At 39.1% G+C, this 26,995-nt stretch overlaps 1 protein-coding gene across 3 annotated transcripts; it reads right to left on the bottom strand.

Annotated features, from left to right (window-relative positions):
- On the bottom strand, window positions 1–26,754 carry tcf3b (transcription factor 3b). Of its 3 annotated transcripts, none has more exons than XM_081384722.1 (21): window positions 26,237–26,754; window positions 22,592–22,688; window positions 21,388–21,460; window positions 17,939–18,000; window positions 17,774–17,846; window positions 17,510–17,550; window positions 17,274–17,406; window positions 17,141–17,187; window positions 14,711–14,810; window positions 14,294–14,418; window positions 14,117–14,213; window positions 13,781–13,839; window positions 13,530–13,608; window positions 13,207–13,283; window positions 12,830–13,033; window positions 10,395–10,506; window positions 10,122–10,275; window positions 9,816–9,869; window positions 7,557–7,795; window positions 7,087–7,239; window positions 1–2,701 (listed from the first exon to the last, which is right to left on the bottom strand). In XM_081384722.1, exons 2-20 carry the CDS (start codon window positions 22,664–22,666, stop codon window positions 7,094–7,096), a joined length of 1,950 nt encoding a protein of 649 aa, XP_081240848.1. In that variant the 5' UTR covers window positions 22,667–22,688; window positions 26,237–26,754; the 3' UTR covers window positions 1–2,701; window positions 7,087–7,093. The 3 variants fall into 3 exon arrangements, with proteins under 3 accessions (XP_081240848.1, XP_081240849.1, XP_081240850.1); XM_081384723.1 differs by having other exon boundaries at window positions 13–2,701; window positions 13,207–13,280; XM_081384724.1 differs by lacking the exon at window positions 22,592–22,688 and having other exon boundaries at window positions 1,727–2,701; window positions 26,237–26,524.
- Window positions 26,755–26,995: the final 241 nt, after the last annotated feature.

Consider the following 26,995-nt stretch of genomic DNA (forward strand, 5'->3'; position numbering starts at 1 on the left):
AAGGCTTTTATTACAATGTTTTCTTTTATTTAACTCATTTGAAGGTATACAAGATCCAAAGCAAGACATTGAAAAAAATGTATAATTCTGTTATTAAAAATGGCACATTTATTGCTACATTACTGTTATATACAGGACAGTTCTCAATATCTACTTTATATATATATTTATAAAAACAAAGACGAAAAATAATAAAGACAAAAACCGGAGGCACTCTGAAGACAACAGCAGTATTGTTCATGTCCCTACTGCAACTGCAAGACACCAGGTTCTGTAAAATTCACACACTTCTTAATTCTGATGGAAATCATGGCAGCAATCTTACTTCGGCGCACGACCATTCATTCAAAATGTTCACTCAGTTGGACATTCAAGATGCTTCAGGGATAAAAAGAAAGTAATTTCAGACAGGAAAATCAATGATGACATGACAACACTCCTCCAGCATCTAAAACATTAAGCAGGGGGCAAAAACAAGTCCAGCACTCATATTTTATAGATACTTTCAAAATGAACATGCATTTGAGATGGTATCAGATGGATAATACAAAAATTACTTGAGAATAACAGTCTAGCGTTTCCGGCCCCCATCTGATGAATCGACCAAGATCCTTCAATTTTCTGGTGTGCTTCACAGATCACAGGACACAAGCGTCTCAAAGCAAAAAAAATAAAAATAAAAATTCCAACCTAGTTGAGCCAAAGATGACAGGAAGAGAATCCTAAAATTGCCAAAAAGGTACACACACACACACACAGCATAATAATGAGGATGAAAGACTACCATGTTTCTAAATTGCAGATTAAATACTACAACACAGATACTTCCAGAAAGAAACAAAACAAATCCAAAAAGATGGATGAGCCATTTTTGCATTTTGAAATAATAAAACAAATGGTCAAGTTTACAATGAAAGTAAGTTTAGGCACTGACAAGGCATCACTCTCAAAAAATGACAGTCTTGAGAATAAGAAGGCCACAATATATAAATGTTCAAGAACTTTTTATATTTATCAAGAATTAATATTATGTTTCCATTATACTTTAGGACAACCTAAGTTCAGTATCCCCCTTACGGTGAAATGTTATTACTCAGAAATCATATCCATTGTGGACATTTTGACAATTACACAGGTTATAACACCATTTTTTTTAACCTACATACATAATTCAAACCATCAGGGAAGATCATCTCACACACATGACAGAAATCGGGTTGAGACGTACACCTTGAAATGACAATATGATCAACTAAACTCACAGTAAGCCAGTCTGATGGAGACGTGAGATCGTGTACATTTGAATATTACATTCAAACAGGTTGCATCATGTGCATTGGCGAGACTGAAATGATGGCGAATGTTGCTTACACACTACACCATTGCCTAAGAACACTTCTAGTGACGTACAGTTCCCTGAAATCAGGAAACCATCACGAGGTCTTAAACCTCAACACGCCTTCAATCATCATTATCAAATCCCTTTATCATGAGCATAGAGCTATTGGGGGGCATCTGGGATAAAATCAAGGGTGGGTCGCCTCGCCCAAACCTTGCGTTTCTGAAAATATACGCAGGGTCTTTTGAAATCGTACGGCGCATCGGAGCGTTCACTTGCGCTATAGACTCTACACTTCAAACTAATATGTTTTTGTTATTTAGAAATCTACAATGTATAGACTAACAAAAATATATATATTTATATATATTCTTACATTTTTTTTTTCTCAAATCGAAGTAACATCCATTACATATGCATGAGGTGGACTTGTGTACACTTTCAGACTTTTGGCAACGATGCGAGCGAGTGATGACTGAACGTATCCTGGTGAAAAAATAAAAGGGCTTACGAAAGGAAAGAGGTGAAAGGTCAACTTGGCAATTTTGTGCTTGGAAATGCAATGGAATCCAAGCATTGTTGTCATTGTAACAAAAGCTCATGTGCCTTTTATGAAGCAGTTTCTTCCGATTGGCTGAACTTGTCAATAGCATCGTGAGAGCTGATGATGCGTGATATTTCCAAAGAGATGAAACAGTCTGGAGAGCTGCGAATGCCCATGTGCTTTTCTCCCTTTCTGGAAGAGCCCTGGCCCACAGAGCAGAGGCCTGCTAGGAAATGCCATCCTCAAAAGCACCACAGGTTCGCCCCACTTCTCATGGGGTTTGGTTACACAATGCATGTAAGACTGTACCTTTCAGTAGGGAATGACAAACCACATAAAAAAATAAAAATAAAAAAAAAGACTTGCTCATATACAAGCAACTCCCAAACTTTTGTTCCACACGAGTAAGCAGTTTGCGTCTTATATAAAACGTAACAATTAGGCACAAATCCATGATTAAATTGACGTTTGTCTCGTCTTTCGATCAAAACTCTCTGCAGTGGAAAAAATGTCAGTTGTGGTCAGAATGTGTCTATTCCTATGATCCATCGTTGTTGGGAAGCAGAAAAATACAAAACGACTTGAGAAAGAGTTCTTCACATTTGTGCTGGTAATTGCGGTCTGGAGTGATCACGGACAAAATCTGCTGTGTCAGTTTTGGCGGGTCGGTTCATGTGTCCAAAATGGTTTGAAGGGTGCATCTCTTTATTTCGTGGATGATATGCTTTCCGAGTCACGATATGCACAGAGAGGATGAGAACGGTGGAAGAGATTCAAGGTCACTTCTTCCAGGAGCCCCAAGAAATTTCACACTGGATCTAAGGAAAGAAAACAGCCATGTTGAGGGATTTATATTAAATGTTATCGTTAAATAAAACGTATTTAACGATTAGTTGAAATAAAGCGGTTATAGAATAAAATATTACATGAAAAACTTGAAATATTGCATTAGCAGCTGAAGTAAGTTTAAGTTGAAGCACAGTACTAAAAGGACTAAAACAGATCTAAAAATTAAAGCTATATCGAAATATATTTTTTAAGTAAAAAAACAATTATGAAAACGGAAACTATAAAAATAATAAATATACTAAATTAAGACTGATTTCTATACCAATAAGTGTATGATTACAAGGGCTGGACAATGAAACTGAAACACCTGGATTTAGACCACAATCATTTATTAGTATGGTGTAGGGCAGGGGTCGGCAAATAACTTTGGCCACGGGCCAATATTTTTTTTAGCCAGTAGGTGGCGGGCCAGCTACACGGAGTAGGGATACAAATTAAACCGCTTAAAATACACTCTGTATTCACCCGCTTTATATCCCGACCTGAGGGTCTGCAAAATGTAGATCTCATTTCCAGAATCTCACATTCAAATGTCTCTAACGGAAAGAGAGAGATTAAGTAGCCTATAACAATTATAAATGCTATACAAAAATTGTGTTCGTGTCAATATAAATATTATTTTAACATTGTACTGTCAGCAGAGAAAAAATGTCACAGAAAAAAATAATGAAATATAAATAACAAATAAATATCAAATCACTCAAGCAACATAAATGAAAACCATATTGCCCTACTGACAAATGAAGTAGGCTATTTTCTGCCAAACTATTTCAAACATCCTTGCAAAAAAAATAATGTTGTTGACTTACAATGGTTTCAGTACCAAACAGCTCCTCAGAGCTAGGTGTAGCCTAACTTACAGGTGGTCAGAATGAAGTGCGGATGCGCTGTCAAAACATGTCGGGAGTGGGCTATTGTCAGTCAGACCGCCCGCTTCGTCCAAACTAGGTACACCAGAGTTCTGACCGTTACCGTCTTTATACTTTAAAATAGAGTCCTGCACGGGTTCGGGTACCCGACGGGTCACCCGCAAATTTTGCTCAAACGGGTGAAAAATATCCAACTGTGTCGGATACGGTGCGGGTCAGGTCGGACACGGGGGAAACACGGGTTTAAAACAATCACATTCAAACGTAAAAATATATGCATATTTTTAGGAACACATCTACAAAAATATGCCTGTATTTCAAGTTGATAAAATAATTTAAAATCCACATCAGTTTATTTGTGCCACGCCTGCCCAGGAATCTATAACGTTACCTTAGGCTACTTTCACTTTTAAAAATTCATAATAACCGCGCGCGCGATCTGCTTGCAGTTTTCGAGATGGATGCTGAGGAGTTGAAGAAAAGAATAGCTAGTGGAGATTGTAAAGTTGTCGATAATAGTCATCAAAAATCAAGTCCAGTGTGTGGGAGAAATGTGGAGTTATCAGAAGAAAATATTGTGAAAGGCTTTGCTGCATGCATTTTCGTGTTGGATAGCCGCAAATGTGGAACTTCATCGCAGGAAGCACGCAGATAACTGTGGTAACAAAGCAGTTCTATCGAACGGTATTTTTTCAAATTTAACACTGTTAAGTATGTGTGGTGTGCAGCGCGTGTTTGAACCCAAAATTGTCAGATGTAGGGGCGCGGCCATGGCATTTCTCAAGTAAGAGTTCTGTGCAGCATTTAGTGCAAATATTTTTTTTATCAGGTAGCCTAATGCATATTATTTATCAGTGTGTTATACCTGAATAAATAATAATTAAAAAAAGTTAAAAAGTCGGACTGTAAGCGAATGAGACTTATAGGAGAGCATGATTGCTATTCACACCCGTAGGCCTATTAAAATGGCTGTAATCTGTTACCACAATAGTAGGCTACTTGATCTGTTTAAAATGATTTAACTGGTATATGTCTGCTAGGTGTTAAATTAAAATTCAACATTAAAATTCGTCTAAACCTGTAATTAATTTTTTCTATTTTTGATCTGAGCGCACAATCAGAAAATCGGAAACCGAGTCCTTATTCCTTTTTTTCATTTTAGTTCAGGAAATAAATAATGGAAAAACAAGTTGTTTTTCATTTTTGTATTTTTGTTTTTAATTTGAACGAATTATATGCGGGGCCTATTTGTAAACCGTTATTGTAAAATAAAAATAGGCTGATTTAAAAAAAAAAAAAAAAAAAAAAAAAAAGGACTTCCAAAATAATCCGGTGGGCCAGAAAATATTGCTGGCGGGCCAGTTTTGGCCCGCGGGCCGCCTATTGCCGACCCCTGGTGTAGGGTCTCCTTTTGAAGCCAATACAGCATCAGTTCGTCTTGGGAATGACAGGTAGAAGTCCTTGACAGTGGCCAGAGGGATTTTGAGCCATTCTTCTTCCAGATGAGTGGCCAGGTCACTATGTGTTTGGTTGAGGAAAAACGCTCCTCCAAAACACCCTAAAGTGGCTCAATAATATTCAGATCTGGTCACTGTACAGGTCATGAGAGATGTTCAGCTTCACTTTCATGTTCATCAAACCATACTGTCACTAGTCTTGCTGTGTGTGTTAGTGTATTATAATGCTGATACACTGGACTTCCTTCAGGGTACAATGTTTGAACCATTTGGTGCTTCAGGATGGTTTGGTAGTTCTTGGCAGTGGCGCGCTGATCAATCACAGTAGGGGATACCATGATATTAGCCTGACTACGTCAGACTTCCTACTTCCGCTCAATTTCATTTCGCTTCTGTAGTCAGTCTGAGATAGCAGCCTATCTTTCAGTCTTCCAGCAGCCTTCGGACGGCCGGGCCAATCAACGAACAGAGGGTGGGCTTAGAGCCGTGACGTAGACGCTGATTGTACCGTGGATGCGTAGATTTACTTCACATAATCTGCAAAAGTCGTTCACAGCCATGTTTACTCCGGTATTTCGCTCGATGGTTTTGTTTACATGCATGTGTTTACAGTGGAAGTTAGATGCGGCTGAGCATGCGCATAACACACACCATAACCAAACGTCATGTGATTGGCTTACGGGTAACCAATGATTTTAAACTTCAGACAAGCGCCCCCCGCGAGAAAAAAAACACTTTTCAATTGTGCCATGCCAGACTCTGTCTACAAAGCAAAGCGAAGTAGCAGAGTTTGGTATTACCAGGCTACCATGATATTGCAGCCCAAACCATCAGTTTGCAACTCTAGGCATGTAACAGTCTGGATGTTAAGCCTCTTTAAAGCTTCTCCACACCATACTGTAACTCCCACGGATGTGGGAAAGACAGTGAAGGTGGACTCAGAGAACAATACATGCTTCACATTGTCCACAGTCCACAGATTTGCACTGTTGGCACCAATGAAACTGACATTTGGCATTGGCACGAGTGACCAAAGGTTTGGCTATAGCAGCCCAACCATGAATATTGACACTGTGGAGCTCCTGACGAACAGTTCTGGTGGAAACAGGAGAGTCGAGGTGAGCATTTTATTCTGCATTGAGTTGGGCAGCTGTGGTTTTATGTTTTTTGGATACAATCAAGGTTAGTACCCGGACACAGGCAGCTTCCTCTTGCAATGACAGTTACTCCTGTTGGATGTGGTTCGTCCTTCGTGGTGGTGCCGACATTATCCTGGATAACATGACTCTTGATACACCACAAAGACTGGCTGTCTTGGCCACAGATGAGCACCCACAATTGGTCCTCTTTGAAATCTGATATTTCTCTCATTTTGTTGAGTGGATTGCAATATTTCATGTACAAGTGTGCTATTGCTCTGCTAATTCAACCTTCACACTGTTCTTACTGATGGAATGTAAAATCAGTAAAGATTGGCATATATATAGGTAAAAATCTCCCAAAAAAATATTGGCCAGTGTTTTAGTTTCATTGTCCAACCCTTGTATTTTAAATATCATGGCTGATAAACAACAGATATTCAAATTCTACACCATTGTCTAAATAAATGAAAAAATAAAACACTAAAATGAAATAAATAGTTTTAAATACTACAAGTAAATTTTAGGCATCACATTATAATGTACAGTATGAAAAATGGATACTGGTTTTGATATTGGCTAAAGATGACATTTATCAAATTATTAGTGTTTTTAAAGATGACGGCAAAGGTAATAAACATGCATAATTAAATATACAATATCGACCGAAACATAAAATAAAATAAAGAAAATGTCTAATATTGGCAGACAATCGATATAGTAGTGATACATCTTGCATGCTTTATTTTTGCTGTCTAAAAAGGTTTTGTAGCCATTGTACACTATTTATGTTCATAATTTAATGGTGGAAATATCTACTAGTGAACAGAAAGTGTTTGCATAACCTTTTACACAAAGTGAGGCCATGTATAAATGGACATTAACGTACCACATGATCACATGTGACTGACAGAGTTGCGTCCATCTCCTCCAAGGCCTTGATGTGGTCCGGACAGCTGCATTTGAGTGTCTCCAACCACCCCGGACACTTTCTCCTCTTCACGTCGCTTCAGACAAGCTGCTTTGGGGTTCAGGTTGCGTTCTGGATGAAAATTAATGTAAAAATGCAAAATGAACAGCAGCAATAGTAGCCTATTCAATTTTAGAAAAGTATAGCTGTCCATGTAACAAAGCATTTCATTGATAAAATAAGTCTTCTTTTAAATGTAATACCTTTTAAAATGAATTTCCTTTTGACGTATACAAGGCCAAGTGGACAAATCAGTTTGATCAAAGCCTACCATACTTCACAATCTAGTCCCAGCTTATAATTCCCTCATGAATATTCAGAATAACATTATACAAGTAAACGCTGTTGTGTTTAGATACAGAAAAAACAATAAGGATGAAAACACATACCACGGACTTGTTGCTCCAAGTTTAGTATCACGTTGACGGCCTGGTGCAGGATGAGCAGTTTGGTCTGGGGTTTATCGTTGGTCAGGTGCAGCTGGCACATGCGGCCCAGCTCTTTGAAGGCCTCGTTGATGTCACGCACGCGCAGTCGCTCTCGTGCGTTGTTGGCCACTCGTCGCTCCTTCTCCCTCTCGACCTTCAACTCTGGCGGCAAATCCTCATCATCTTCTTCATTGTCTAAACTGTGGAGAGACAATGACATTACATTTACATTTCAGGGTTTTTTCTTTATTAAGAAAAAATTGCTTTAAATACCAAAAAAAAAAAAAAAAGATAAATAATGCGTTAAAAAAAAAACGGGTGCCTGCTCAAGCATATTAGATGTAAAGTTGTAAACCATTATAAATATCTTAAAGCTGTACCAGTAAAATGTTTTCTTGCGATAAATACCTTTTGATCTAAAGGCTTAAATGCATACATGACATTAGTTTAATAGAAACATATTTTGTATATATGCATCACTGGTCAAATGTTTGGGGTCGGTAAGATTTTTTTATTTTTTTTTTGTATTTGAGAGAAGTTTCTTATTCTCACCAAGGCCACATATGATAAAAACTACAGAAAAAAACAGTAATATTGTAAAATATTATTACAATTTAAAATAACTTATTTAATTTCATTTCATTTGATGGCAAAGCGGAATTTTCAGCACCATAACTCCAGTCATCAGTGTCACATGATCCTTCGGAAATCATTCTAATATGATGATTTGCTGCTCAAGAAACATTTATTATTATTATTATCAATGTTGAAAACAGGTGTACTGCTATTTATTTTTTATGTGAAAACTGATAGTTCGAAATAAAAGTATTTGGGGTAACACTTTATTTTACAGTGTCCTTGTTACATATGTCACATGTACTTACCATAGAAATAACAGTAAATTATGCATAATTACATGCAACTAACCCTCAACCAAACCCTAATCCTACCCTAACCCTATAGCAAGTACATGTAGGCCCGGTTTCACAGACAGGGTTTAGCCTAAACCAGGATTAGTCCATAGTTCAATTAGGACATTTAAATAATTTTCATAAACATGCTTAGAAAAAAACATTACTGGTGTTCATCTTGAGACAAAACAAAGGCACTGATATATTTTAAGATCAGTCAGTGCAAGTTTATTTCAGTTGGAACAGCTCAGACTTACATTTTAGTCTAGGACTAGGCTTTAAAATTGTTTGTGAAACCGGGGGGTAGTTGCTTAATATTACTCAGTACTTAAATATATAATTACACTGTAACAATGAAACCTTAAAATAAAGTGTCACCGTATTTGGAATAAAAACTTTTTTTTTAAAGATCTCAAAGAAAATTTTAAAATTACTGACCCCAAACCTTTTGACAACTGAATAAATTTCTTTACAAAATTACCTATATTTTTTTTTGCATGAGTTGGACCAGATAGTGAAGAAAAGCAGCATACATGCAAACTCCCAGCATGCACCTCACATCATAATTTTTATACTTAAATTTGTGTTATTTCATAGTTTTGCTGACTTTATCATTTTCACTATTTCATGATGATGATAATGTTCTTAGTTCCATATATGTGGCATATTGTAAGGACTTTTATTCTGAAACTTATAATATTAAGTATGCTGCTGGTTGTGGTTTACTTTCACTTTCACTGCCACTTGCTCCGCCATTTTCTTCAGGTGTTAATAAAGTCCACGTTTAATACCTCGTGGCCTACCACAGCTGTAGAATATTCAGTCCAAACTGAATGATGCCAGTGGATGTGAACATTCAAACCAGTTATAAAGAGTTGAACAGTTCCCTCTCTCCTGTCATGCTTCTTATCGTCGTAGGATGAGCATTCACCTACCTTTATTCAATATACAGTCAGTTACAGATAAAGAATCAAAATGTCGAAACTTTTTACTGGTAGTATATAATCACTAACCCCTTTTAGATCAAGAGATGAATGTTGAATTAAAAGATTTATATAAAAAAAGAGCTTTGTCTGCTGATTTTGCAGTGCTTTGCACATTCAAAGACCTACGATTCTAGTTCATACTCGAGAGTCCCACCTGTGTCAAAATCATCTTATAATGTTTCAATGGCTTTAAAAGCCAATGGAAGCATACTGTATATTCATTTTGTACACAATATCATTCAGACATTTAATGTTTAAAAGCGATCAAGTGTGCATCCGGAGTCTTTCACAAACATGCACTCTATGGTGGGAGATAGACTTACTCGTCTCCCTGGTCTGATAAACTTGAAAGGACTTGATGGGCAAACACCTCCTTTCTGAAAACAATGTGAGAGTTTGGGAAATGGGGGAGGGGAGAACACTATAAAACATGGTACTTTGTGTGTTGGGGATGCCCAAACACTTTGAAATCAGGCCTGGCCCAATGTGAAGACAGACAGAAATTTAGACATTTGTTGTAGAAGATCATATTAAGACAATGCAGACTTGCTTCAAACCATCATGTGCCAGAGCGTTTTCGGTTCTGAAAACATTCAGCCATTTTGATGTATTATGGGGCGAAACTGTACCTTGGTCTGGTGCGAGACTGTTTGCTTTCCTTCTTCTCTTCTTCAGACTTATCGGCCACAGAGGAGTTCTCGTCATCCTCCTTGTCCTCATTCTTAACGTCGGATTTGTTTGACGAATGCGTGGAGTGGGCCAAGCCTCCGGGCAAACTTGAATCTAGAGACAGAAAACCCGTCAAATGCATCACGCTGAAACTAACTGGCAACTTTCAGCGTTTGCATCTGTTGTTTACATGTTGGGTTGGTTCAGAAAGAGAAATTGAAACTGCTGCTCACTGTTAAAACCCTCCGGTGCTCCTCCAGGCTGCGGGGTGCCTGAAGCATGAGCTGGCTGCAACAGGGTGCTGCTGGGAGGAAGGCAGGCATGGTCGTCATGATGGCTTCCAGCCTGCAGGCAAGTGCAACAAGGGAGAGTAATTAGCACATATCAATACCCACAGGTGCATTATTATTGTTTTGTGTTACATCTAAACTACGGTCCTGTTATTACTGTTTGGGATGCTAATTTGAAACTGTAGCTACTGAGAGTTGTTTTTGAAAAAGTAACAAAAAGTAGACAATTACATTAAAGTTATGTACACACACACACTAAAAACTTAATAATTTCTCCTGAGTAGCAGCATAAAACTTCAAATAAATTTAGTACATCATTTGAAGCAAGTAGTAGCACAACGTTAGCCACTTTACATGGCCGCTCGCTCTAACGTTAATGTTAACCTAGATAAATATTATTAGGCGCATATCCAAGTGTTCGTGCGGAGTGTGAAAGCTAAATTAGTACCGCGCTTACTGCATGCTTAACTTGACATGCATTTCTCACTACTGTGGGACGAATCAGCATCGCCAACTTCATCTTTGCAGCCGACACGGACTCAGAAATCGATTAATAATGAATAAATTGTTCATTTTCAGACAGTCTCCTTGCGTTTTTTTCTCCCAACACGATCATAATCATTACTTTTGCACTGGAGCAAGCTTTATGCGTGCGCTTGAGAGCTTAATTTATATCTTAAATGCTCATTATTATGGTTTAGAATTTCTCTGATATGTAGAACATTGTTACATTTAACATTCTTTCTCAGTTGAAACCTGAAAAACTGAACTGAAACTGAAACCATTTTCCAATGCCACTCCCCAAATATTTAACTAATTAAATTAATATCCTAAACATCCCAGTAGAATGGCTTAAATGAGCGACTACTCGACAGAAAAATTCTTTAGTTGACAGCTCTAATATATATATATATATAATAAAGTTTTTAATTGCGATTAATCGCACCTTTTTGTGCGATTAATCGCACTTTTTGTAAAATTAAGCATACACTATTTATCCTGTTTATCCAGCAAAGTAAACATTTGATTAAAAAAGGTGATTTTCACATTGTTTTTAATGTAAATTTAGGTGTCTTTCCAAAAAAAAGGACACTTTGAGACTCCAAAAGAACACCAAATAACCGAATGCTATAAGGAGTCCATAAAATTCCTAAATGTATGCACAACAAAGCACCCATGAAAAAAATTATAGGAAAGAAAACTTTTCAGATTTCAGTGTACAGTGCTACAGTTAGACTTGTTTACATTTGAAACAAGTCCAGTTGCGATACCGATTAGTACCACATGTTTGCGAATCAATTTAGCAGACTCACGCGTGCTTTACTGTACGACTCGTACGTCACCGCAATCGTCTTTACCTTGATTGCAATCCTCATCCATCAAAACTTTACTAGCGAGATGCTGGTTTGCTTTATCCAGCCAAGAAACATAGTTTGCGTATCATCCGGCCATACAGCGTTGGGATGTTTTGACGTTCCGCTCAGTCTGTATTTCACACAGCGCGGTGCGTAAGGCTCACGCTCTTCGGAAACAATCACAGAATATGACACACACACTAGAATGAATAATTCACTGAAAACACAACGTGAGTCTCTATTCTCTCTGCCATCTCTGATACAATCAGCCTGGTTTACTTTAGCACTGTTTTGGACTGATTGTTTGAATGAATTCGCTTACTGGATCATTGGACTGAAAACTTTCCTGGAGTTTAGCGGCTTAAAATGATCTGATCGCAAACAGAGAAGCGAAATCGGGTTAAGGGGTTAAAATAGAAATTTCCGCCTAACAGGGTTACAGGTGCTTGCGCCATTGTAGATGCTCTGTGTGATAAACTCACGACTCCCAAGATCATCTAACTGCGTGACGTAAAATAAGTTAATGACGCAATTTCGCATGCTTCATTAATCTATTTGCGTAAAATTATTGTAACGCGTTAAGGATTTTGAATGAATCTCATGCGTTTAACATTGACAGCCCTAGTATAGACACACACACACACACACTTGTTCTAAAAACTAATATTATAATATTTGACATTAATATGAATTATTAACATCTATTATGTATTAAATAATATTAAGGTAACACTTTATTTTAGTGTCCTTATCACGTTATATGTACTTACTATAGTAACAACAGTAAATTATGCATAATTACAAGTAACAGTCCCTAAACCAAACCCTATAATGAGTACATGTTAATTAATATTACTAATTGCTTTTGTGTAATTACACTGTAACAAGGTCACCTTAAAATAAAACGTAAGCAATACTTGTAATGAATACTGCATCCAAATAAACCAATTCATTAAAAAGATGATTCCACAGATGCAATTTTGTGTTATTCATTGAATCATACAACTATGTCTCCACACTAACCATGGCAGGGTGTCTGTTACTTAGGGGCAGTCCTGGGTTGGAATAGGTCTGAGAGAGACCCCCCATGGATCCACTGGATGTGGAGACGGCACCCAGTAGGCCATGCATGTCGGCGTGGGCTCCAGGAATTCCCGGGGCCTGACCCACTGCATGACTTCGGAGCACGTGAATGGCCTCCTCCAGTCGGTCTTCCATTTTGTTCTGCTGTGGAGAAATATTGATATTTACCAAAAAGAATACATGAAATTTTATATCATTAGGTATTTTAAAAATGGAGAAATAGATAACTAAAATTTTAAATATATAAATATATTAATAATAATGCCAAATCAAAAAGCGACACTTGAGCCATTGAAAAGGGATCTTTTTAAACTTACCAGTGCATGTAGTCCAGCCTCATAGTTAGGAGACAGAGCAGTCTGGCCAGAAGCTCTCGACCACTGTGCTGCACCTGCTGAGAAGAACATGATACAAAGCCTTAGTGTGAAACATGTGGAATGCCACTGTGACACAAGATGGCGCTCTAGAGCTTCATATTCACATTTACACCTCGGCCTACACAAAGCCCATCAATCTAAAGGGAATGATTTACGATTATTCTGGCTTCTTCTGCATTCACATATTTGTCTTGGTACCCATCAACACAAACAGATCTAATGAACCGGATCTACCTTTGACAGAATAAGATAGTGTATCTTACTTGCAATGCCCTGAGGGGAGCCCACAGGAGTGGAAGGAGTGGAGGAGAAGTTGTTGCTGTTGTGGTCCGAAGGGTAGATCTGTCAATCAAAAACACATGGAACATGACTAAATTTGAAGCTCTGCACACCTCCAACTATATGGCTAATAATAATAATAATCTGTAATGAAAGGATCATTGAAAGTCTGAATAATCCTTTGACTTCACATGGCCAAATGCTCTTTCATGGTGATTAATGGAAGCTCACTCACCGAAGCAAGAGCTTTTCCGATCTCATCACCTGAGCTGCTTGCGACTGGGCCTCTATTGGCTGTGGGGGAGAATGAAAGAACTTATTAACTTCATTTATTACATCAATGTCATGTCTCCTCAGTTGACCCATAATTTGCTAATCCGCTAAAAATAACCATTCAAAATCTGAATGAAAGATTGAAGGCCATTTCCTCAATTATAGTTTAAGTTCAGACTAGTCTAAGACCAAAATTGATTTCACAAGAAGAATCAACTTTAAGATCCAATCTGAACCCAATTACAAGCTCATTTCACAACCTAGAGGACATCAAATTAAAATGATGAAGGTAATTTACGCAAAATGCTGTCTGATCCATTCATGGAGGATGAGTGGCTATAGGCTGCGGAGCCCGAATGGAAACCATTGACGTCCGCTCCATGCAAAGGGTAGTTCTGTAGAGGCAAACACAGTGATTGGAGCTTCTGAAATTTAAGCCCTTCTCCAAAACCTTCAAAACGTTCAGAAGCCATACCATCCTGTCTTGTGCGTTTATTGCAGAAAAGGAGCCAGGCTGATTGATGTGTGGCGAATTCCCCAGCATAGCCGTGTATCCTGACTGACCTAAGGGTCCAGAGGGGTCCCAGGAGTGTAGGCCCTCTGCAAACACAAAGGCAGATGGGAAGGATCAATACCAGTCAGCACAAGAACCTGTGCAGACAAGCTATCATAATCCACAGAAACATTTGTCTTTGTGCATGTTCCTAATTTCAAACAAATCAAACAAACAAAACTACAAGATAATTGCTTAATCATTATTAATCTGTTTGCAACATGTCTGTGTGAACATAATATGTACCAATTAATATTAGCATCACATTAGGGCTTGGGGAGATTGGGTTTTTAGATGTGGCACAGACTTCTGCATAATTGTATTTCCCCATGTACACACCTTGCATGTAAAAAGATCCTGGGTACACAGTGCCAGGTTTGGAGCCCGGGTAGGCAGCACCGTCACGGATATAGTCATCACCAGAGGTGGCAGCATAAACCTGCATTTATAAACAAGGTACATGAAGGACACGAAGACACATGACATTCATATAGTAACAGGGTTCATATGGACGAAAAAAACAAGGCAAATCGCTTTCACATGAATGCGCAACTTGGTATGAAGCCCATGAAGCTGGCAAGCACTTTGTGGTTTTCGGTACAAATGACGTGTACGCGTGTTTCCATAGTGCCCCCTCAGATAAAGTGGCAGGGACAGAGAACAGAGCATGCTGGGAAATGCGCCACGGCCATCTCATGGCACAGTCGGCGCTTCCTCTCGCACTCCCATGAGCCAAAAAAGGAGAGGGAGGGCAGCTACAGGGAGCACAATCACTAAGAGTGAGTCCAAATCAAGCTAAGCACACTGGGTAATGACATCTCCCATAACACTGAAATGGAAAAACCAGGTACTTGTTTTGTTTTTAATAATAATAATTATATAACTAAATTATACTAATATACAATATATATCTTTCATAGGAAGCCTTAAATGGAACTGAATGATGAACGGAAACTCGTCTGAATACAGGAGCCTCGAGGCATACGTTCATACAGCGTATTCACCAACAAACACGTTTTAACATGTATGATTAGCATGTTTGTCTGTATGTGCGCATACATGAGCGAGTGTTTGGGAGGGAGGGGGCGCCGGCGGGCGGGTGGGTCTAGGGCCAGTGGAGAATACAAATCCAGCAAAGCGATATTTCTCTTTTGCCTGTAATTTGATTTAACAGGGAGAAGTGGGATGGGAATGGAGAGATGCACTTCTAATTACAGAGCCATCTGCCTACTCCTGGAGCCCGTCCAACTCCACAGGCAGCTGGGCTGAAGAGGGGAGGGGTGAGAACAGTGGGGGGAGAGGTCTTGCTGAAGAAGTGGTAGGAGTGGAGCAAAATAGACTGGTCGATTATGTAGAAACCACATAAAAGAACAAATGAGGGAGGGAGAAAAAACCTGCGAATGGCCCTCTTCTCTGAAGTTCACCAGGAAACACATCCTCACAATGATTTGTTGATGCACTCGACAAGATCAAGGCAAGCCCAGACAAGTTAAGGATCAATATCCTTTAGTGCTGAGCCAAATTTGGATTTAAACTTAAAATATCTAATGCATGCTAAAAGTAGCAGGTGAGCATTGGCGCAATCATTGGGGTGTTATAATGCTGTGGCGGCACAAGAGGAAGTTATACTGAGCCATAGAGTGGGATTCAGCAGGAGCTAGAACCCTTGCTCATCAGAAGCCATTAATCTGAGCTAAGACAAGCGAGAGAGAGAGAGAGAGAGAGAGAGAGAGAGAGAGAGAGAGAGAGAGAGAGAGAGAGAGAGAGAGAGAGAGAGAGAGAGAGAGAGAGAGAGAGAGAGAGAGAGAGAGAGAGAGAGAGAGAGAGAGAGAGAGAGAGAGAGAGAGAGAGAGAGAGAGAGAGAGAGAGAGAGAGAGAGAGAGAGAGGGGAAAAAAGTGCAACGGGACTCACAACTGGGTCACTTTGGAAGAGGGGGAGGATAAGGTCTAGCATGGGCAAATCTGTAGGATCGTGTTTGGGGAGAGGGTTTAGAGGGCAAAGTGTTGAGCTAATGTGGATTTAGACTATGAAACAACAGTTACGCATCCCATTACTCAAAAGAAGTGATTTGTAGAGGGGTATGGCTACTTGAATGTTTCCTCAAGTTAATATTGACTTGCAATGGCCAAAGGTTCAGAAATATTATGAACCTTAGTCATGGAAGAGGTCTTTATTTTGACGCAAATTAGAATACATACCGTCTGTTCAATCAAAAGTCTGTCCAATGGAATGTTTTTGGAAGGATGTTTTGTTGCCTAAATGATTGACATCAATATAATCTTTTAGGAGGACTCTTACGTCTAACACTCACGGCCATTTTCGTGTTTGTTCACACTATATTAAATATGCTCCGAATAAGATCTATAGCAGGGGTGTCCATTCCTACTACTTGAGGGCGACCTCTTTCAGGCATGTATGTTAACACTATTGTAGAGCTAAACTCTGTAAGAAGGTGCTCCTCCAGTGACACCCCTTGTCTATAGGCTTTGGGACTAATGTCAAACCATTTCAGATGCCACACCGTTTTTAGATGCCACAAATACTGAAGTCAACACTAAAAGTTCCTGTAATGGACACTATATAATTCTTACGTACTTAAGCTCTTATGGTAAGCTTATCAGCAATTGCTAAAGAGCAGAACTTTGCTGACTTAACATCTGTGTATTTCCTGATAATTAAAAACATGATATCTTGAAATTGAGATCTTAATGAAAAACTTTCTAATGGGAAACATTGGTGAGATAGAATATTTCAGAAAGCTCACTCACTGAAGATGGCAGTCCTGGCGGCTTCCTGATCTTTTTTGGTTGGGGATCTGTGAAAAGATTAAAACAGACATAGGTACTCTTTTTCTTTCAATTTTGACTGATCCAACACAAGTCTAGAATGTATGTTCTTTACCCATGGCTCCATCAGATGGGCGTCTTCGGGGGTTGTTGGGGTATGAAGGGTAGAATTGTGAGCCTGTCTTCAGACCGGATGGGGACATGGCATCTGCAGAAGGCATGGCGATGTCTGTGGGCAAGAACCCCGGCTATAGGGAACAACATATTGGTGGGTTTGGATCAAAAGAGAGAGGACGATATCAAGGAGGTGAAGCACTTTCATGAGTTGCTCTTTGACTTGATTGAACTTACCTGGCCCCCAAAGGAAGAGTATGGACCCCTTTCATTCTTACCTACGAGTAAAAAAATAGTGGGTGTTGTTAAATACATATGTCCAAAAGTCACAATGATTGGAGGAATCACAAGTCAATTAAGAGTGAATTGACTTCTGAGAGTGAATCCATTTGGTGAGGCCAAGATGAGCTCATTTACCTTGGGCAACCTCGAGGCAACCCATGGGGCAGTTTCTACAACAGCAGCTTTGAGATCAACCAACCAAACATTGGTAAAACTCACCACTAATCCCTGTGCCAAGGAATGGGGAAGATAGTCCATCATGTTCATTGTAGTGCGAACCCTCTCCATAGCTCTGGAAAAGCAAAGACAGAAGCAGGTCAAAACTATAAAACATGCCCCAACAACACCTTTAGACGGCCAACAAGGCATTGGGTTTGCCCGTACCTGGTTAAAAGATGGACTGTTTTGATCTCCGGCAGCCCAAGTACTACTGCGCTCTTCCATACCTACAAAGCAATTGATCACAAGCTGTCAGACCAATTCTCCAATTCTGGCATGCACTAAACCTTCCCATCAAGATCCTTCTTAATTGTCCGTTCATGCAATAAGGCCATTGGACATTTGGCGGCTGGTTCTCGGTGCTTGTCAGACAGTCTCTGGATCTCATCCAAAACCATCACACCACACTAATATCCATGTCATTCAGCAAGCCTCAACATCACTGACCATAAAGGGAGCATTCATTCAGTCACTGGATCTCATTAAGACAAGTTGGGGGGAGGAATATCACGGCAAGCAGAACAAAAACAGGCTGATCAAAGAATTGCGAAATTAGCATCATTGTACAATTGGGAGTGGAGACCCATAGGGACAACACAGGTCTCAGAACAAGGCATACAGGATATGTAGTGTGTGTACAAGTTTCTCCTCATTGCCATCAATATGCTTTATATGTAGAAATATGGATATTCAAAAACATTGCGGAAACGTTTTAAAGTGTACTGGAGCAGAAATTCCTCATAAAGCATTCCCCTCTGCCTCCTGTCTTATGCCTTAATGCAAAGCTCTCCAAAGACACATGGCTTAATTGCATGCTGATTTGCATAATTGTGCATATTAATGCAGTTGGTTTATGAATATTCATATTCTCCTTTTGATTTTTTTTAGGTCTAATTAAAAATGTGTGAGAGAAGAGGGGGTCTCAGCCAGAGCGGCCACTGAAGGCTGAGCATGAGTGATGAAGCTAACAAAGCAGAGCAAATAGCGACATCCACGCTGACAGCCGTGATCTATGGAGCCCACGCAGGCAGCATGGGAAATGAAGTGGGCACTGACTGAGTGAGTGAAAGAATCTCCCTGGCAGACTTATGTGGGGAAAAAATGAAGTGGCAGAGATACAGATTCAGATGCAGAAGGACCATATAAGAGGTTTAACATGGCGAATGGCTTTGGGTGGCATTTGTCAGTAGGACTGACAATTTGAACGACAATATTAGCAAACTAAACTGGTGCTTTTTCTGTCAGATTTGGTTTTGCATATACAACGTGGCTTTGTGTGAGGATACAATGCAATTTATCTTTTGAGTTATTGGCCACTTATTTGCTGCAAGCATCAAAATGCAATTCTACAAAGACAAATCTGACATTCAGTCAAGCAAGAACTGATTTCATTTCCTGCGTTGAGGAAAGATCATTTCCTTTATACACTCCTTCAAATGCATCAGCTCTACAGCGTGCCATTATTCATTTTCAGATCGCAGCAGATATAAAATGTGAAGTCATAAAGACTTGAGGTGTGTGTGTGTAAATGTGCTTGCATGTTAGGGGTGTAACCGGGGGGAAATGGGCTCTGTCCTGTCCTAACGCTGTCCTCAGTGGGTGACGTGTTGGGCAGCTGTGGAGGTGAGCGAGAGGACGCCTGGTGAAGTCCTCCCATGCAAGAACTCCCGCAAACAGCAAGGCTATGCCCAAGGAGGGGGGAGGAGATGGCCTAATGCAATTAGCACCCTTCCGAGCACTTTTGTCTCGAGGAACAGATGCACTTCTGAAGGCCACTACTTCCTCTAAACATGTCCTTACTTTGTGGATTTTCAGATTGAATCATACGGGACAGTCAGAAGTTTAATTACTGGCCAATTTGAAAATCACGGTTTAAAGCTGAAAAAATATCCAGTCCATGCAAGGAACAAGGTTTAATTCAAGATCACAGCTTGTTACAACTCTTTTTTGGGGATTTTTAAGTAATGTTTTGGGTTGAATAAAAGTCAAGCTCTATCAACAGAATTTCTCACGTTACCACAGACAATAAAATATGACTTGTCCAATAGTTCTTTGTAAGCCAAAAAATGGTCTTTGTAACATAAGACTAGTTTGATAAATTGCAAATAATAACCTTGCCTGTGCAAAAATATATAGAAAACTTGCAATTCCTGTCATGACCATGTAATGTCAATAAATCCTGGAACTTTTGGACAATTTGTGCAAAAGAAAACCTTTTACAAAAAGAAGACTCCAAACACAAATTACATTGGTGATGAATAACTAAAAGTTTATCTGGCTGGAACAGTGGTCTCAACACAAAACTGACAAATTTACAGTTCAAATAATACACTTTAAGGACAAACTTAAGTGATTTAAAAACCTTTAAAATGCTTCTTAATAAAAATCTGAGGATAGAGTCATATTTATTTTCTGTGGTAAACGAGAACATGCCAACAAATTATGCCAAAAGAGCTTAAGATTTACTGAACCCTTCCTTTAAGAGTTCAACTGAATACTTCTCTAGAACTGGACCTTTTTTCTCAATAGTGAATCTGAGAACATGTCATATCCTGTTATACAGAGTTTACAGGGTGAGTTTTATGTTGACTGATGTGGAGACCTTCTAGAAGCATCTCCCAAGTGACAGATTTAAGAGTCGGGGTCACCTCGGTGTCAGGTAGCTCTCGCAATAAAAATCTCAAACTGAGACATTAGCTTGGCCCTGCTATGTAATTGGCACTTTAGGCCACCACAGACCGAGAGTGAAGCTGGTGATCTTTCACGGTGTTTCTTTTGCTGTTTTCATGCGGCCTCCTGCGGGGTGGTGGGAGGTATGAGAGAGCTTTGTTGCAGAGTAGGTCCATTTCCTGTCAGTTGGCAGGGGGAGAAAGTGTTTTCTTGTGTGGGGGGAGGAGTGTTTTACGCAGTGGGGTGGGGGAATCGTTTGGAGACCGTAAGGCCTTTATTTAAGTCTTTGTTCTCAGATTGTTCTTATTCAAGGCTAATGTTTGGAGTGTCGATTGGGAGACAGACAGACAGGCTAGAAAGACTTGAAGAGAAACGCATGGGATGTTCATGCCTTTGACAGCTTGTGAAACAATCTTAACTGGAGCAAAACCAGCCAACAATGGGAGCAAAAATAGCATGTAAGAGTGGGGTGTGCAACTGGTTATAAAGAAAAAGACGACAAACACAGAAACAAAGCAAAATACAAACTTTTTAACTGACAATGCGATTTGGGCTGTTAAAATGTTCAGGACTCAACCATTTTTACAAACAGCAATGCAACTAATCAGTCCCTCCTCTTGACCTAACAAAGTTTTTATGATGTTCAAGTTTGTGCAATAGTGCTTCAACAGAACAACCAGTTCAAAGGGATGCAAAAATGCCCCAAGCTTTGACTGTGGATATACTACAGTGTATTCATAAAAGAGGGGATTTAGGAAAACAAGAAGAAGCATGTTCTCTTGCTCTGTTGAGAGAAGTGAGCACTTAGCAACTAGCCCAAACACCTCAACTGCTATAAAAACACCACTTTAAACTCATGAAATGCACAAATATGGCAAAAGTAATATGTGACATTTCTCTATAAACAAGCAAAAAAAGGCATGCGTTTAGTAGTGAATATTTACCTGAACCACTAAATTGACTGCTAGCAAGTGTGGTTGGTCTGTTCTTCCCATTAGCCACAGGTGGCGCAAACATCTACAACAGATAAATAAGAAACAGAGATCGAGTTTAAGCATAGTAGCACATCAAAGCAAACTCACTTCAGTAGGCTCCACGCAATGTGACATCAAGTTTAGCTAGTTCAAACGTTTAATGCTTAAGGTCACATCACCTTATATAACCAGATATAACCAACTAAAATGGATCAATCTGGAAAAAAAAAAAAAAAAACTCCCATAAAGTAGTACAGCTCTTCAAGATGCATCCTTGTCTTAAACTACAAAGAATTTGTAGGTTTGAAGGTTTCACAGAAAGGGGTGAAGAACACCTGTTTACTTGGATAGATGATGTCTCTGTTTCTGAAGTGCAAAGATAAACCTATAAGCAGCAACAGTGCCAGCCTTACTGGTGCATGTGAGGGACATTCTGGTGTGGTAGACATTTTTCATGATGTGAAACATCTTTTACACCACAAGAAAGAAGATTCTGAATGCATAATCCGCAAATCCTTCGGTTTTTGCAAAGGTTCAAGGCTGGAAAATTAATGCGATATGAGGGAGTGACTAAACCATCAACAATTTGTAATTAGATGTAAGATCATAATGCATTTGGTCTGGCACGTCTGATTATCAATGTATTGTCTTAATTGATTCACTGCTTCAGTAGATGGCAATTTTCCAATGCAATAAATTAAGCATGGTCGAGCCATCCAATGAATCAAGCGATTAACATTTTTTATATTTTCACTATTTTTTAATGCTATTTAGGATGGCATGACCGCCAGGAATAATCAATTTTTAACAACAGGTGAATGGAGAATAATAAATGAAAGGATAAGGAGAAAAAAAAATGGTGAGATGTTAAAATTAGAGAGGATTGAGTGATGGTTATTATGCTGAAGATGTTTCAAATGGCAAACCACACTTCCCAGGAGCCAGTCGGAGGATTGCACATGATTTAATGATCCATTATCATGTTTATAGCCACCAACAACACTTCCATACATTCAGCGTTGCGACGTGAGATGCGATCAGTCCGAAGAGGAATGAAGAAAAACTGATAACCCCTGACTACAAGGTCAGATTTTGTAGAAGAAAATAAGGATAGATGCAAATCTATAAAGCAGTTTTTGTCCAGATCAACGACAGACTCCAGTTTCTTCCTTACCGCACTGAAATCCAACAGGTCACTGAGTTCCTTATCTGTTCCCACTGTAGCCATTCTCTGGTGCGCCTCGTTCATACCACTCGGTCTTTAAAGCACCCTGCAGGAGAAAAGCAGAGTAAGAGACAGCTGTGGCGAGCCGTCTAAAGACCAGATGAATGAGAAAGGCAGTAAAGAAGTGCAAGTCAAGTGTCGTCATATGGAATAGTAGATAGAAGTGGAAGTGTATTGTACTTATAATATGCAGATCTCATAAGAGTATATTACCAGCGTTCGCATGTCCCACATTTCTTGTCATGGATTGAAAAATTTACTAAATTTAATTAACTAACTAACTAAGCATTGCTTGAGGAGGTTTCACGAAACACCAGTGCCAAGTTATTATATTTGTCTAAGAATTCAATCTAAAATCTAAAACTTGCCTGATAATAAATTTGGCCGAGAACATCCAGCTTGTTTTACACTTGCATTAAAACGATATGGCTAGAAAAGCATAGCAAGAAAAAGTAAAACCATTTTTTGTCAATCCTTCTACGTGGGTCCTCAACCAGTTTTGTAATATCAATCACTCTTATTAATATTGTTGTGTTATGCAACATCAGGACAGCAAATGAAATCAGCAATAAAACAGTTTCCATGAAACAATATCTATCAGCACATGGAACATGCAAATCAGTGTTCTTAACTTATAGTACATCACTATCCTGTGTATGATTTATAGTTATCTGGCCAGTAGTTTTGCATAAAAGGAGACCATCAAAAAACATTTAAACGACCTCCAACTGGAGTAAAATGTTTTAAAAGTTGCTCATTTGATCACATACAATGATAGTCAAATATATAGAAGATAGACTTTCTTCTTTCTACTTTCTTCCAGGCTGTATGCTGGAAACTAGTTATTTCGGTTGATAAAGTAATCAATATGGATATTTTTCTTACTCAAACGCATCGTTTCGCTTCAGAAGGCCTTTATTAACCCCCTGGAGCCGTATGGATTACTTTTATCATGGATGGATGTGCTTTTTGGGGCTACAAAATATCATCCTCCATTCACTGTCATTATAAAGCTTGGAAGAGCCAGGACATTTTTTAATATAACTCTGATTGTATTCGTCTGGAAGAAGAAAGTCATATACACATAGGAAGGCTTGAGAGTGAGAAAATCATGGGGTAATTAAAATTTTTGGGTGAACTATCCCTTTAAGGAGTCCTGTACGCTATTGCATGCCAACAGGTGGTGTGCTTTAGCAGTTCTTATTAGCCTTTCCCATCAACAGTCTGATTATAACACTATTGCAAGCCAATGGCTAAAATAAAAGTGTTTTTACACCTTGCAAATACATTTTATTCACACTGCTTTCTTGACTCCCAAACAAAAGCAGCTGAATAAAAAAAATGTAGCCCCTCAGTAAAAAAGACAATAAAGATATCCAAATCCATGCAAAACGAAACAAAGCCAAATCACACGCAAAAATATATTTCACTCAGTCAACTGGCATTGTTCCATGTAAAATCTGACAAATGTCTCAGAAACTAGCCATGGAGCCGTTTTAACTGCTATGATCAGCCCTGCTGGTTGACGTACGAGGTGAAGGCCATAGTATTAGGGTTGGAAATCGAAAACCGGTTCTTTTGAGGCCTATTATGAAAAATGGAAACGCATGATTTATGGCGTACAGGTCCTATAACAGTTCTCAAGCGTGTAGATCACCATATTCAGACAGTTTTTACGATTCCTATTATTATTGAATCTACCGCTTGAAATACGCGATCAGACTAGTCCGATTCTTGAACCAACGACTCTACGAGCCGATTCTTTTAAGTGATGCAAAATACAGGGCAACCAGCATGATTCCATTTTCGAACGAACGATTCATATGAACCGGCTCTGTGTCGTGCATCAACAATGCTTATGAATCAGTCGGTGCTGTTGATGAATTAATCCAACTCACTTATAAGTTTTTACTTTCGTTATATCTGATTCGAAATGAACCTGACTTAAATAAGCATAGGCCTAATTACTGACTGGTTGTTCATATGACAACATGTATAAGACAGGCCTACACATCATAGACCTAAATTAATGAAAGATGTTACCTTTTGTTTGTTTACTATTTGCATTTAGAATTAAGCCCGATTTTAAAGAACTGCATTAATGGTGTCTCTAAAAGTCTGTAAAAGTGTGAACACACCTTTGAAAAAAGTGTAGCCTATTACATGTAGCCTATATCTATTCCGGTTCTGTTTAGATGTGAAATGTTCACACAATTTGCTAATAGACTGTTGTAAATGCAATAGGTGTAGCATTTTTCCTCAAAATATTATTTCGCCAAAAGCTATAAATTCGTCAAGGAATCGTTGTGAGGAAACTGAAGCAGAATCGTTAAATTCCTTACGATTCCCAGCCCTAACGGTAAAGGTTCCTATCTTGACTCCCTCTCTCTCACACACACGCACACACACCTACGGTAAAAAATAAATAAATAAAAAGGTGACACCGAAAACCAGGAAAAACACGCGTTTGGAAGGTATTTCGTGGCTTTAAAATAAAATTGTAGCCTATCTTTAGTCTGCTATCATCACTGCAGCTTACTGGCGGTTAGTCTAGTTGTAAGAGAGCGCAACAGTGTTGCCACCAAGCACCATAGTGTACCCGAACTAAATCCACGTTATGAATAAAAAATTTGAAAATATACCACGATAAGGTCTAGCCTATTTAAAAAAACAACTCTGAATTATTGAAAGTGGAACTAGTGTTTAGTCACGTCCCTTTCTTTGTGTAAGTAGGGCTAAGCTTACCCAGACATGAACAATGTCAATATTTATTCTCAGTTGTAAACTTATTGTATTCCGATAGCAAACCATTTCAAAAACCGATAGGCCACATCGATCGCACGTACGTAATTTTGATAAGCACGGCATTATTATCAATATTAACCAGGCGTCCGGCCGATAATTCTCAATTATTCATGGTGTTGTGAGATAAACGCACGAGCTTGGCTGGGGATAAAGCTAAAGTTAATAAAAGTACCGCGACAAAATGTCAACTTTTCCTCAAGAGACTCGCGATTTGATGAAGGCGAGTGGGGGTGGGGGCACGAGGAATTTCCTGCCAAAAATATTCAACGAAGTAACCGAATTAACCAAAGGCTTTGTGAAAAGCAAACCTGAATACAACGCACTACAACTAGGTGTTCAAGTTTAGTAGGAAGTGATATATTTTAACAAGTGTAACAAATGTAGCATATGTAACTTTCAGCCATTAGAAATGTGTCAATTAAATTTTCACTGACAGCTCTCGCTCTTAACTAGTCAGTTCAACTCATACGCGCCCCACAAAACTAATCCTTACTTTGATAAAAGGACAAAGGAGTCATTTCTGTTAGGATAGAACTGGGTTAAAGACCACCAGCACAAAACTGGGCAGGACTTCCCACCACCACCACAGCCACTAAGCAAGCAAGCAAAAAAAAAAAAAAAAAAAAACTCTGCATCCCCCCCACTTCCATAAGCAGACATCCCAAAAACTTGCTAAATTGAACTTCAATAGGCTACGCAATTATGTGCCTTCTCTGATGTAAATGAGAGACTAAAATTATTCAACTTGGTATCCCAGTAAAACACTACAAAATAACCAAAAAGCATTACCTCTGTTTATCAGTTGTATTACATCCAGTTGTAAAAAAGAAGGGTTGAATCTCGCAGGGAAAAAAAACATAAAACTTGAAAGAATTTGAAGCACGGCGCATTAAAGGCTGATAGGCGCAACAATGTGTGTTATTCCTCCTTTGACATCCTCCTACAAAACACAAACGTCACAAATACAATGTTGCGGGTCTGTATCCAAACAATCCCGCGCCACGACTTCCTTTATGTTGTTACAATTGAGGTGAATTCATTCTTCTAGTAGACATCTTGACCACCTCCATCCACATTGTGAGCAGCAACAATGTATTCCTCCGCATGGAAAGAGGGGCCTCAAACGCTCGGGTGTCCAGTTTCATGTGCCCAGGGGAGTCAAGAGTTTTTTCGACAAGGTCTACGGATTAAAATGCACGGATGAGTCAGGACGCGCACAGTGGTTGTTAATCATTTGTCAGTCAAGGTTTAATAGGTTTGCTTTAAGGAAAAATGAATTGATAAAAGGAACTATAATTTCCGGCGGAGGTTGATGGTAGAAAAGTAAGCGGCATTTATACAAGAGCAGCAAGAGATGGAGAGATAAACCCGCATGCTAGTTGCCAATAGAAAGGCGACAGGAAATGATAGACAGATGGTATGTCCAATAGTTACACGTTTAATCACTCCAGACCCGCCCATTTCATGACGAACACTGTGTGTTCAGTGAGGCTGACTGAAGGGGCTAAGCACAGCCTGCGTGACATCATTTTATTAGTCTGGTTAACG

Source organism: Scardinius erythrophthalmus (assembly GCF_964197995.2).
Source record: "Scardinius erythrophthalmus genome assembly, chromosome: 14".
NCBI lineage: Eukaryota > Metazoa > Chordata > Actinopteri > Cypriniformes > Leuciscidae > Scardinius > Scardinius erythrophthalmus.

Coding starts and splice junctions, on each gene's coding strand:
- tcf3b (XM_081384722.1), bottom strand. CDS start 22,666: ATGAACGAGGCGCACCAGAGAATGGCTACAGTGGGAACAGATAAGGAA. Junction 13,034..13,206: donor AGGCTGGACTACATGCACTG/GTAAGTTTAAAA, acceptor ATTTCTCCACAG/CAGAACAAAATGGAAGACCG. Junction 7,796..9,815: donor TTATCAGACCAGGGAGACGA/GTAAGTCTATCT, acceptor GTCTCTCCACAG/TTTAGACAATGAAGAAGATG.